Source organism: Primulina huaijiensis, chromosome 18 (assembly GCF_012295235.1).
Source record: "Primulina huaijiensis isolate GDHJ02 chromosome 18, ASM1229523v2, whole genome shotgun sequence".
In the NCBI taxonomy this organism is placed as follows: Eukaryota; Viridiplantae; Streptophyta; class Magnoliopsida; order Lamiales; family Gesneriaceae; genus Primulina; species Primulina huaijiensis.
Window position 1 is genome coordinate 6403436 of NC_133323.1, and position 12952 is coordinate 6416387.

At 32.4% G+C, this 12952-nt stretch overlaps 1 protein-coding gene across 15 annotated transcripts; it reads left to right on the forward strand.

Annotated features, from left to right (window-relative positions):
- The first annotated feature begins 5510 nt into the window (after window positions 1-5510).
- Window positions 5511-11621, forward strand: LOC140964715 (nuclear transcription factor Y subunit C-6-like). Of its 15 annotated transcripts, none has more exons than XM_073424605.1 (10): window positions 5511-7456; window positions 7568-7627; window positions 8633-8774; window positions 8842-8938; window positions 9022-9092; window positions 9607-9801; window positions 9911-10027; window positions 10811-10888; window positions 11190-11285; window positions 11447-11621. In XM_073424605.1, the coding sequence occupies exons 3-10, from the start codon at window positions 8670-8672 to the stop codon at window positions 11447-11449; spliced, it is 762 nt and encodes a 253-aa protein (XP_073280706.1). In that variant the 5' UTR covers window positions 5511-7456; window positions 7568-7627; window positions 8633-8669; the 3' UTR covers window positions 11450-11621. The 15 variants fall into 15 exon arrangements, with proteins under 15 accessions (XP_073280706.1, XP_073280694.1, XP_073280702.1 ...); XM_073424593.1 differs by lacking the exon at window positions 11447-11621 and having other exon boundaries at window positions 5511-5737; window positions 6152-7456; window positions 11190-11439; XM_073424601.1 differs by lacking the exon at window positions 11447-11621 and having other exon boundaries at window positions 5511-7459; window positions 8658-8774; window positions 11190-11439.
- The last annotated feature ends 1331 nt before the right edge of the window (window positions 11622-12952 follow it).

Here is a 12952-nt window from a genome sequence, read left to right on the forward strand (position 1 = left end):
TTAATGGCACAAAAACTATCTGCAAGTTACCAGTTTAATTCTCGCATGTCCTGTACAGATCTGACATATTTTACGGTCTGTACCAACAATTGCGTAACACATTGGATACTAGTTCAAAACATGCAAGATAAGTGCCAAATAAAAGCTAAATTCATTATCTAAAACTTGAATTTGAGTACCAAATCGAGATTCCCAACTGATTATTCTCATAATTCGATTAAACAGAATACATGAAGCTAAATCTGCATCAAAGTTCACATTTGAACCAGTTTCAGTAATGCTCGTATATATTATTCATTTCTCAATGAAATAAAGTGATTCTAAAACCAAATTGAAGCTAACTTACAAGGGTACAATTTATCTTCAGACATTGGCCGCAAATTCCAAATGTAAAACATCATGAACCACAATTAAAATATACCGATTTACACGACCTCTACTGAATACAAAGACAAATTCTTCTAACAGCTGAATCTTGAATTGTAATGCATGATTTCTCTAAGTTTCGAAGTTCCAAGAAGGAATTTTTCTTACCACCTTAGTTCTTAGGGATTAGGAGCTCAAATACAATCTTGATCGACTCGGACACTCACAAATCCATCGGCTCTTGCTGTCTCCCGAGTCTTTTCCCCTTTTGACTTCTCCTTCCAAATTTCTGCAGAATCTTACAGAGAATTTTGGGGGTTTTGTGTTTATGTCATGCTCTCAGCTTTTAGGGAAATCCATAGGAAAAGAGAAGAAGGGAGAAAATCGAGAATTATTGGAGGTTTTGAGTATATGTTATGCTCTCAGCTTTCAGGGAAAGATGAAGGAGAAAAGAAGAAGGGATAAAACACAGAGACTGGCGTATGAAAAATTAGAATCTAGTGTGTTACTTCATATACATGTATATTTAAATTTTCTAACATGGCTTTGTTCAATATATTTCAATCTTAGTGTGTTATTTCTTTCAATATGAATTTTATATTATCTATAAAATCAATATTTCTCAAATACGTATTTTTTATGACACAAGTTTTAATTGTTACGTCCCAAAATCGAGACACGTCATTGACATTGTTTATTATTAAAATCGCGAAACAACAAGTCACGTAGTACATAAAATAGCCAAAAGTCAGTCTATTACATAACCAGAACTGTTTTTACAATGCATAACACGATTACGGAAGTGATAACGTAAAGGAAAATAGAACTAAAACCGATGCTTGAAACTTTATGTCTCGAACTTGATCATCAACCTCAAAACAAGTGTTGTTCACCTTCTTCCACTTGATCTTCACTCTTATCTAGGGAGGGAAGTAAGATGGCGAGTGTTTGGAGAAACACTCAGTACGTGGGGCTCAATACATGAGACAAATAGAATTCGAAATTAAGTATCAAAACATATCGTAATTGAAGTATCAACTTATACAAAGCACTATTATTCATCTCTTTATCCACGATATGCCGATCAGTCCCTAATTGTTACTTCTCTAAGGAGATGATGCCGTATATCGGTTATTATAACCCACCACATCATGTTCTTATCTTATCTTGTCATGTTTCGGAAATTTCCTTACAACTTTTAATTTGAATCCTAACAGTCTATTTTCAAGATTTCATAGCACAAAGGGATCACGTGGAACGAAATATATACAGAATTAAATGTCATGAAATGTGTAGTGTACGACCGAGTTTTAATAAATAACATGAACATTATTATTTTAAAACATATTTACAAGCCCACTCACCTATCTTTTCTCGAAATAAGTGTGAATGACTTGCAGCTCGAAATTATATTCCCTCGAAGCTCGAACTTGGCTCAAAAAAGGGTCGAGTGTTGTTTAGAATTCGGTGTTGCTTGGCTTGCTTATTGGAAGAAACTTTTACTTGAAAATCAGTAGAGTGTTGTTCTAGTGTTTTGTTGTTGAATTGCTTTCCGAATATGAGAGATTTCAAGATTTTGAAATGTGATTTATGTGTGTCAATTAGTACTTTTTTTTTATAGAAAATTGGAAAGACACCCCACTACATACCATGATCTCATGTCTCATATGTCATTACTCAATGATTATTCAGCCACTAATCTACGTTTTTATGGCCATAAACCCATGTTTAATTAGACACTAAGTCACATTTTTATGCCACTAAGTATGTGGATTTTCAAGATCTCCATTTTAATTACTCGAATTCAATCTAATTATCAATTAATTATCATTGAGACATTACAATATTCCTGAAGCGCACAGAGTACCTCAGTTCCACCGCCCCTAGGTGCCCGTTGGTTTCTGTATGATGCCTACCCAGTCATCAATAACCAGTCAAAATGGCTTGGCCAAACTATACCTGAATCCAGTTTGAAATAACCGCACAGATCATCAAATCGATGTCCTAATTCCGTGAACATTTGGTACACACACCTTGGTCCCGTACTTGCGTCAATCAATAAAAATAAAGGTTTATTTCCCATTAAATCTAAGCATTCTAAAATCTCATAAACAATCCATTGCATCATCNCATATTGGTCAATACTAAAAATCAAACATTCTAAAGCAAATAAACATAGAAATTTAAACAGTTAATTGCATAATTAATAAATTAAATCAAAGCGAACATACAGTTTTGTGGACGATTTTGGACATTGCATTATAACTCTTGATTCGTTGATTTGTTAGGAAAGTGACAATATGAAAGTTATAACCCTTCATCTTTGTTTTGACATCATCATACATGACTGCATTTCGTGTTTGTATATGAGAGATATGCTTGAAATAAGAGATCATATGTCTTGTTGAAAATTTTTCTATCATTCCATATTGAACTTTCGATTTCAATGCATTTTTTTTTTAAACTTAAGATCCGATTCAGACTCCAATTTGTGAATATGATATTTAAATTGATGTCTTACTTCATAACACATAATGAATTACTTTGTTTTGATAACCGATGAGAAACATTACCAAAATACCAAAATGGCTTTGCCATAATAGCTTGTTGTTTCAAATCGTTTGCTGGAATTTGCAGATGATTTTTTTCTCAGATCAAGGCAATCGTGTGAAGATAATATTTAGCATTTTTAGTTGGTTGTTTATCCAATTCGGAATCACAAATTTTGGATAAACAAGTGATGGGATATTCTCAAAATTATTTAGTGTCAAAGTTGCCATATTGGAAATAAATTCTCCTGAGCTGATTGACTTCCTTAGCCTATCAGTTGAGCTGATTGTCTTCTCGACCAATTGAGCCGACACCTTCTAAACTAGCAGCTGATTTGGCTATTCAAACTGATTTTGCACTTATAGAACAGATCTCGATCTTTCAAAACCGAGATACAATTCCCAAACGTGATTTTCATTTAAGATATTCAATATAGACTAAAACCAAGTTTCAAACCATTTCTAGCAATTCGTCAAGCTTGAAAGCATCATCTTTGAGTTGCACATTTCTTGAAATATGTTAGCAATACAATAACAAATTTTGTTATCATACAAATCAATATTTCTCGTGTTGATCCGATTTTTATCTTATTTTGCTTAGTTTTCATAATCAGATTAATTAATAAAGAATAAAACTGAAAGTAAAATAAAAGGATATATGATAAACAATTTGCATTGGAGCGGGTTCATTATTTTTTATGATGTTGATCTTGATTTTTTATTTTGGTTTTGAAGGGCTATGATATGATGCATGCTAGAGAACACACAAGACCGTGCGGGTACAAATGTAGCAATGATAGTAAATATGTGACGATGAATCTGTTAGTAAAATCACATGGTTGATATTCAAGGGAGCATTAAATTATGGTCTAATTTCTTTTTGCAAAATTATGACTTTTCGTTTGTTGCAACAGAGTCAGCGACAACATTTTCAGATGCTACACAATCAATTTTTTCAAAGAAGCTATGTGGATTACAACATCACAAAGATAGAAGGAGAACACTGATTGAAACATCTCGGTCTGATTTATAAAATTTGGTTTATTTTTTTCAAAAATAGGGAGAGTTATGTTTTTGTTAATGTTCTTGAATATTTTGTTGTTATGGTTTTGAAAACAATAAATAAGCCAAAGAGAGATTGTTAAATAATATTTTTTATTGGCTTGATTTTTGTGATTTAGTTGGTTCAATAAAATAAAAAATATTTGGTGGCCAGATTTTTGATTTTTGAAGCATTTATCTGTTTGAGATTTTGAAGATATTGGGCATGATTATTCCTTGATTATTTTTGAAGATATTCCAAGATGTTTGAAAAATGATATATTGTGTTGTTTTTGGAAAGATCTGAGACATGGAAAGAATATTCGAAGATATGAAAATATATGAATTTGAAAAAATTTACTCTATCTTGAGAGATATGATGCAAGATTTGAAAAAGATTTACTCTATCTATGTCGTAATAAACCGTGAGACAAGTTTATGTTATCATAAGAAAAGAGAAGTAGTTTAATTTTTTAAGTCCTTGTATAATTGTAATTATTTGAAGGTTAATATTTTCATTTGATGTCCGGACATGAACCCGTAGATCTAAATTTATTAGACCAAACTATGTTAAAATTGTCCGTTTATATTTTTTTTCTTTCAGTTTATGTTTTTTTTTATTAATTGAGATAATTAAGAAAATTGGGTAAATAAGAGAAAATAAGATCAACGTCTTGCATTTTCAGAATCCAACATAACTAATAAATTATTAAAAATTAAATCTGGATATTTTGAGACCTAAAGATTTTTGGCATGAGATTCAAGAGGATATGAAAAGTATGATTTGTTTATTTGTTTGTTTGTTTGTTTTATTACAAGAGAAGGGTTACTCAATATTAAACGATTAATGTACTATTATTTTTCTACAAGTGCTTATTCTCATCCGTGTCCTCTATCGTATTTTAGTGCTTCCGAAGACAACAAATAATTTATTCCATAAAATAATTTNTCTTCTATCGTATTTCAGTGCTTGCGAAGACAACAACTAATTTATTCCATAAAATAATTTTAAACACAATAATTAAAATATCAAGATAAAAATAATAAAATTTGATTTAATATAATAATTAAATTTACTATTAAAATACATTATACATAAAAATAATATAAGATANTCAATATTAAACGATTAATGTACTATTATTTTTCTACAAGTGCTTATTCTCATCCGTGTCCTCTATCGTATTTTAGTGCTTCCGAAGACAACAAATAATTTATTCCATAAAATAATTTTGAAAACAATAATTAAAATATCAAGATAAAAATAATAAAATTTGATTTAATATAATAATTAAATTTACTATTAAAATACATTATACATACAAATAATATAAGATAAAACAATTAAATATAACATTCATAATTATCAAATTAAAATTTGAGTATTTTATTCAATTAATAATATAATTCAAAACACAATTTTAGTTATTTATTGAATAAATAAAGTTTTTAAAATAAATAGTTACAAATTTACATAATAATATAATTAAATTATTAATAATTAGGCTTAAAATATGTTATAATAAACAATTAGAATAATATTTTAAAAAAAAAACGCAAGGATAGCGTCCCTAGCGCCTTGGATGAACAATTCAGGCACCATTTCAGCGTTAATGGTGTTTGATTGGAGATGGCCTACGGTGAATCGGTTCAATCGCCGATCCAAAAACATTGGCATATTGTAGTCTGCTCAGTTCATAGAAAAACAGGGAAGGGAATACTTCGTTTGCCAACAGATTTCTTTCTCTACGTTCCTGCTATCAAGATATTTGTGCCTCCAGGTACTGCTTTTTAGCGGTAAGTATTGGTGATGGGAGGAAGAATGAGTAGAGATATACTAAGTGCTGGTTTCATTAAAATATTGAGAGATTATTGGTAGAAGAGAATGGTGAGGAATTGGCAACATTGGGGCAACTATGATGTATTTCAGCATTGTATATTTTACGGCCCAAAAAATGTGTTCCTGATCGAGCTCGAAAAACTTTTAGTTGAGACTCAAATATTATTTATCCAGCTCAAAAACTTATGTTGCCTATTCAGTTGGTGCTGTGTAGACCACTGCTGGGTCATGTATTGGAAAATCACAAGATTTCCATAAGAAACATGTTTATTGCAGTGACTCAATGCAGTAGGGATAAGCCCAGATATGTCTTTACTGCCTCTGACTAATGAATTATTGTAACGCTGCTGTTCAGCATTTTTCCAGCGGAGTCCCAAGAGGGTCACTGCTGCTGCTGCAGTTGACATGGTGGTGTTGTTCTAGTGGATCTTAGCTAATTATCACTGAAGAACAGTTGCTGGTGTTTAGAATGATATTGAACAGGTGTAATGTCTGTGCCATTGCTGCTTTGCATATCTGTCTGCGCGCTTTCTTGCACAAAGTATCTGTATCACAATGAAGTATCTAATGAGTTATCAACATGTTTCACTTAAAATCATCAATAACAGGATCAATCAGGGGTTCAGATTTAGTTTGAGATTATGCATTAATGGACTTCTGCCTTAAACCTTTGGCTCCATCATTTAGATCAGAGGATCCATGATTTGGGATTCTAAAACTATGTTTCTCGCTTTGATGTCATGAAAAATGGTAAGGGAAAAAATTATAGTAGAAGATGAGGCTAAACACGGCCTGTTTTACAAGAGATTGCAATATGACATATGTATATACTTTTCATGTTAATTATATTTTAAAATAGGAAATAAATCAATCATAAACTATTTCCTATCAACTTTAGGATGTCAATTATATAGATTCCTAGTATAAAAAACCCAAAGCATTGGTACATGTATTCTGTACCAGGTGGAGATTGCTAAGTGCAACCAGCAGGCAGCAACCTTGGATAATTTGTGCCCACACATTTTCATGGAGCCCCACCCATGTGTTGGGGATCCAGGGTGGGTGAAATCTCCATGGATGTAAAACATCCGGTGGAGCATAAAAGTTTCCCAAATGATTCTAGTAGATATTGTCTCTGTTTTCCGACAATGTTTACTCTATTTTCAGTAGTATGCTGTCTACTTTGATTGCTTAATGGCTGATGAAGCGCTATTCTATTCCTGTTCACGCAAAACCCATAGCTTCTCCACGCAAAGTGCTCCTAACAGCTATAGGAAAATCGTAAAAGAACAGAATCATTACTCAGATGATATCCATCGATGTAAAAAATATTTGCAATCTTTTATTGATCTTCTAAGGGGACTCGAAAATCCCAATTTAAAGAATGTGAAGAAGAGCTAGGGTCTGTGGTAGATACCTACATTGACATTCCATTAGGCAAGTGGTCGGTGGATTTAAAGGTGCATTTGGACAGTGAATCAATTTGTCAGGATAACTTGTGTGGTGGGAATTAATTCAAAGCCAAACACTTAGCAATGCTATATATTACTGTGCCTGATATGAGGTTCATCGGTGAGGAAGGTACTAAGATTATGGGCTATACTCGGATTATCAATAATCTTTGTCTGAAGACTGTGTATGGTGTTCGGTCACTCTGCAGGTAGTTTTGACTAAAGCCATTTGAATATTTCGGTTAAGTTTTATTTTCTTGTGGTAGGGGTTGTGATGTTTACATGATTGTCTGATGCTCTTTATTTCACCACAATTATAGGGTGATGGTAGAAAAGGTTGATTCTCGATTATGCTGATGGAAACAAGGTGATGAACCACTGTAAGTTTATATATTAACTGTCTTCTCTCTGTTTTTTTCCCTTAAATTTCTCCAATGCTTGTGGATTATTGACTTAGTTGTTATTATGAAAACATTATCATTTATACTCATTTTTGTAATAGCGTGTTTGTAAAGATTTTTGCTTCCTCAAGTGACTGATCTATCATCTAGCTACCAATGGTTAAGTTCTGTTTTACAAGGGTAAAACTTAATGTTAAAATGTAGGAGCATCCATCAATCTCTTAAAAGGTACTAAGCTTATGCGTGGTTGCAGGTTTTTTCTTTCAAAGGGGTTTTCCTAGTATAGCCACTCTATGCTCCACTTCAAACATAAAAGAGATCATGTATTTCTTTTCATTCTGTTGTATGGAACAAGTTCTTCGGTTAAAATCTTTGAGGCAATAGAATGCTATCCATGTGTGTGTGTGTGTGATAATACTATTTTAAGTTCCCATTTTATTTATCATTTGATCATCACATGTGAACCAAAGAACAAATTACTTTTGTTATTAATCATTCTATATAGATTTGATTGAAAGAGAAAATAGAGGAACAAAATAATCTTACGTATTGTAATTATGTATAGAAAACGTTGTGGGGACTAGTGGGTACATTTGTGTTGTGAAATGCCACTACCTAAAATTGTACTATTTCATTGGTTGCGTCTTCATTTCTAAATTAAAATTATAATAGAGATTAATGTTTGTTTATCATTTCTTTTCATTGGGAAATCTAAATATCTTGTATTGAACCCGGAAATTTTCATTTTATTTGTATTTGAAGAATTTTGGCCTCTTTTTTAGAATTATCCTTTAGTAGTTAGAACCGAGATTCCTTGTCCGTATTAATTGCAATTATCTGTCCCTCCTATATTTTTGTTAAGTCTTACCTGTACTCGAAATTACGAAATAAAATTAATTTAAATATTGTTCCAGATTTAATTCTCGTCTTTCTAATTCCCATTTGTATGCTTTTTATGTTACCTTTTGTCTTTTGAATCACAAGTTCTTCGGATTTGGACAACCACTAGCAGAAATTCACCATGGATATGAATAATGCTATGAATTTCCATTCTGTGTCTAACGCACCGTCGCAAATGTACGAGTTCATCCCAGCGCCTCCGTTGTCATCACGGGGTAACCATCAGGTAATCACTGAAATAAATTCAACAGAATATTGGTTGTATCACAAGTTTAATGTAAATGTGTGCACAGGAAGGAGATGGCACTGATTCCCGTCTCAAGAATCTGGTTGCACAAAACATGGAGAAGTTTTGGATTGAACGGCGTGAGGAAATATTCAATGCTCCAGGTCTTATAAAAAAGGACTAGGTTTATACGTGTTTTCACCTTTATTTCCATTAATTGATTGTAATTAACTTAAATTTTTTATAGATGCTCGCCGTCCACACCCTCTCCCATTAGCTTGCATAAAAAGAATCATGAAATCTAATGAGGAAGTTAAGGTATTTTTTTTCGTTACTGATTTTTGGTACCTCGAAAAATAAAGCTATATTTCCTTAAGTATAAACTCACAAGCATATGTGTGTATATAATGTGATTTTCTAACATCAAATCATCTTATTTCAAGTCATTAATTACATATTTCAAGTCATTAATTACTTAATTAAATTTTATTTAAGAAGTATTGGCATATATTTGGTACTATTCATACAAAAAATATCGTGTTTTATTTTTTGTGGTAGACTAAAATGCATGTGCTTATATGCAAGTATGTGAGACTGCATAATTACCTATGTGTGCATATCTTGTTGTGGTCAGAATTGTTTTTGGAATTAGAAAGCTGAGTCATGGCTATGTGCATTCCTCTACCAGTGACCATTTTCCTAAACAAAATGATTTTTGATACTTAAACTTTTGATAAGCATCTCCAAAAGCATCAGAATAGTTTCTACTCATTATTTTATGTTTAAAAGACTTGACAATTGATCACAGCTGCTTTGAAAATTAATGTCCTAGATGGTCAGTGCTGATACACCAGTGCTATTTGCTAAAGCTTGTGAAATTTTCATCATGGAGTTGACCCTGCGTTCTTGGGTACATGCTCGAGATAATAAGCGGCGAACGCTACAACGTGGCGACGTTGTCGAGGCAGTAAGGGATGAGGATCTGTTAACCTTCCTCACTGACTTTGTCCCCGTGCAAATGCACCTGGTTATTCTTTGTTTTCTGAAATTTTTGTCTTTTTCATATTCAGATTAATCTAATTACCTTATCCATACTGAATTCATGGCTAAGAACTTCTAATGATTCCTGAATTTAGGAGGCACCACTGGCACCAGCTAACCACCCTGGGGTAAATGCTCCGCTCCCTGTACCAGATGCAAGCCCGACTTATCACCCAATCTTTCCGATGGATATGCAAACCATGAATCCATCAGTGAGTATACAATAACCAAACGTTAATTTATTCTTCAAAAATTATATTTCTGATATTTTTAGTGGTTAATGTATGCACATTGTTTCTCAATTTGGAGGAATAAAAGATTCTAACCTGATTCTCCACATGCAATCTTTCCTATGAATATGAAAACCATGAATCCATCAGTGAGTATACAATAAACAAGAACATTAAATTATTCTTCGAAAATTATTTTTGTGATATTTTAGTTGGTTAATGTATGCAAATTGTTTCTCAGTTGGAGGAATAAAAGATTTAACATGAGTCTCCACATACAATATTGGTGGTACTTTCACGGTGCGCTTGGATTGAGAGATTTAAGGATGAATTTATGTTGGGTGAATTTCAAATTCACCAATTTGTTAATTTTTGTCAATACAATGGTTATTGTGATGGACTTGATTGTCATTTGAAATCCCTCCTTTCAAATCAAATTTTTCCATCCAAGTGCAACCCAAGATCATGTTAATAATGTTATCATATTTTCATGGAAAGTGTTGTTAAAACATACTTTAGATTCTCCAAGAGAAATTTCTCATTTGATCGACACAGTCTTCTGATTCCAAAAATATTATGGTTCAACTACCAGTGACATAAATCTTTCCCAACAGGGAATATAAGTTGGTTCAAAGTTTCAAACCCTCTTTAAAGCAAAACCAACCCTCTCTCTCAGTCTCTCCATTAATGTTGTAAAGAAATATTATTGTTCCACAATCATGCATTTGTTTCAATCTAATAAATTTGCTCATACAATTAAATTAGGACATTGCGCAAGCAGATCATTTTGTTGCAACGGATCCACGCTTGGTCTATGAAATGAATGTGCACAACGCGAATCATGTAAGTATTATAACTCATAAAGATCAAGTGTGTGAGGATAGGACCGTGGCCTGCCTCAACTAAATATTTGTGGTAGTTTCATCTGTATTTTTTTTAAGTAGAAGGACCTCGTTTATTTCCATTTTTTAAAAATTTTTAGTTTAATTCACAAACCACCAGGTTTTATAGAGTTTACTTGTTTTTGCAGTAAATAAGTGTAGCACAATGTGCTATTTTGTCCTGTGATATTGATATAATGTACCTTGATGACATGGTGTCACTATTTCTTTGGGGTGACTTGTATATTTGTTTCCCTCAACAGGCTTTTTTCATGAGAAACCAAGAAATGCAAAGAGGTCTCACCTTTCCATCGCCACCACCGTCTTTTGATGGAACCAATCCTTACCGTGGCTTGAAGGTTGGATTAAAAATACCATTTATGGCATCTTACTTCATGAACTTAGTTGGATCTTACGTTCATAAGTTTGACACTCAAAAGCGTCTAAGCTGTCCTACCAAGAATCTTAATTTTAAACCATCTGACTTTATCAAATTCTAAATCTTTTGACATATGTGCAGTGAAAGAGTGCTCATGGAATGGAATGTAAATGAGGCTTAATAAACGGAATAAGGAACTGGATCCGAGTTTATTTCTTGTTTTTTCTTTGTTACTTTGTGTTGTGTGTGCTTAACTCTGCGACTAGTGCGTTGTGATTTCTACTATGAAGACTTGTTTTATTGTGATTTCTTTGAAGTTCTCTAGTAATGGTCTTCCTAGCCCTTTCATTTTTCCCTTCTTCAACTTGGTTCATGTGTTAATAGTGCTTGAATTAACTTATTTCTCGGTTTGGTTTAATTTTCTGTCGATTCGATTTTGGATATAAACTGAGCCAATTGCACAACTCAACAAATGGTTTCTATATACACCAAGGTATTATCTGATATTTATTTATGGCCGTATTTGGGAGCCTATGAAGCATCCTTCAATAGCTTTGAAGACTCGATGAAAAAACGGAAAAACAAAAACAAATTACTCCCTTGTTTTGTTCTTATTTTGTTAAGTTTATTGCATTTAATATTTTAAATAAATTTTTTTTTTACCATTTTTGTTATTCTAAAATGACACTATTGCCTTTGTTAAAAAAAAACTACCAACCGTTCTACATATTAGTATTTTGTATACATGTGTTGTATGTTTATACGATCTTTTTTTAGAAGAATCTTTTAATATGTTAAGTCAATTTTCATATAAAACTTTTGCAAATTTTTTTTTATGTGCTAATTGTTGTAATTTGTATTTATTTAGTGAAATAAGTGTAGTTTTGACTTATACTTTCGTATTAAACCACTTTTGATATAAAAATTTAGTAATTATATTAACAAAATTTATTTATTTATTTTCTTGTGATAGTTTGCCATTATTTTTGCTAATTTGTTCTGGGGTTAAGTTTACAATTAGTATGCAGAACATAACTAGTGATTGTAACACAAGCTAGAATTTAAAGAAAACATAACAAGCTCTCGCATCGTGTCATGCAATCCTCTCACTTCTTTGAACTACTTCGCCGTTGTACATCCTTAACAGTATATTCACCTGCATCATTCGAGCATACTGAGTCTAAAGACTCAATTATCATATTCAAGTATTAATAAGTCCATATAAAAACATATCACATACTTGTGATCTGAACATAAACTTAACTTTCAAAAATACATCGTTCTTTTTAGATGAGATATAATATAATTGTGGTAACCATTAATATGAGATCATATCGTGTACATGATCAAACGTATAGTCGATCAAACTAATCATAACATATGACATAACCTGCATTAGACGAAGCCAATACGCTGCATCCGTACCGAGCTCATCCCATAGTACTAATCTCCTACTGTCACCACAAGTATTCATACAACATCAAAATATCCTTTGCATTGCCATATCGCTCATTCCATGTAAAAATATTTAAGTCGTGTAAGTGATAAGCCCGTCTGACAGATAAACGCATTGGGTATGTATAAAACTGTTCTAAGGCCTAGTCTGGGGTTCGTATAGTGAGCACGGCCACGAGCTCGACGTGACAT

Excerpts from the sequence above, each read along its gene's own strand:
- LOC140964715 (XM_073424601.1), top strand. The coding sequence starts at position 8,670 with ATGGATATGAATAATGCTATGAATTTCCATTCTGTGTCTAACGCACCG. Across the intron at positions 8,939-9,021 it reads GGAAATATTCAATGCTCCAG|ATGCTCGCCGTCCACACCCT; the intron begins GTCTTATAAAAA and ends AATTTTTTATAG. Across the intron at positions 9,093-9,606 it reads AATCTAATGAGGAAGTTAAG|ATGGTCAGTGCTGATACACC; the intron begins GTATTTTTTTTC and ends TTAATGTCCTAG.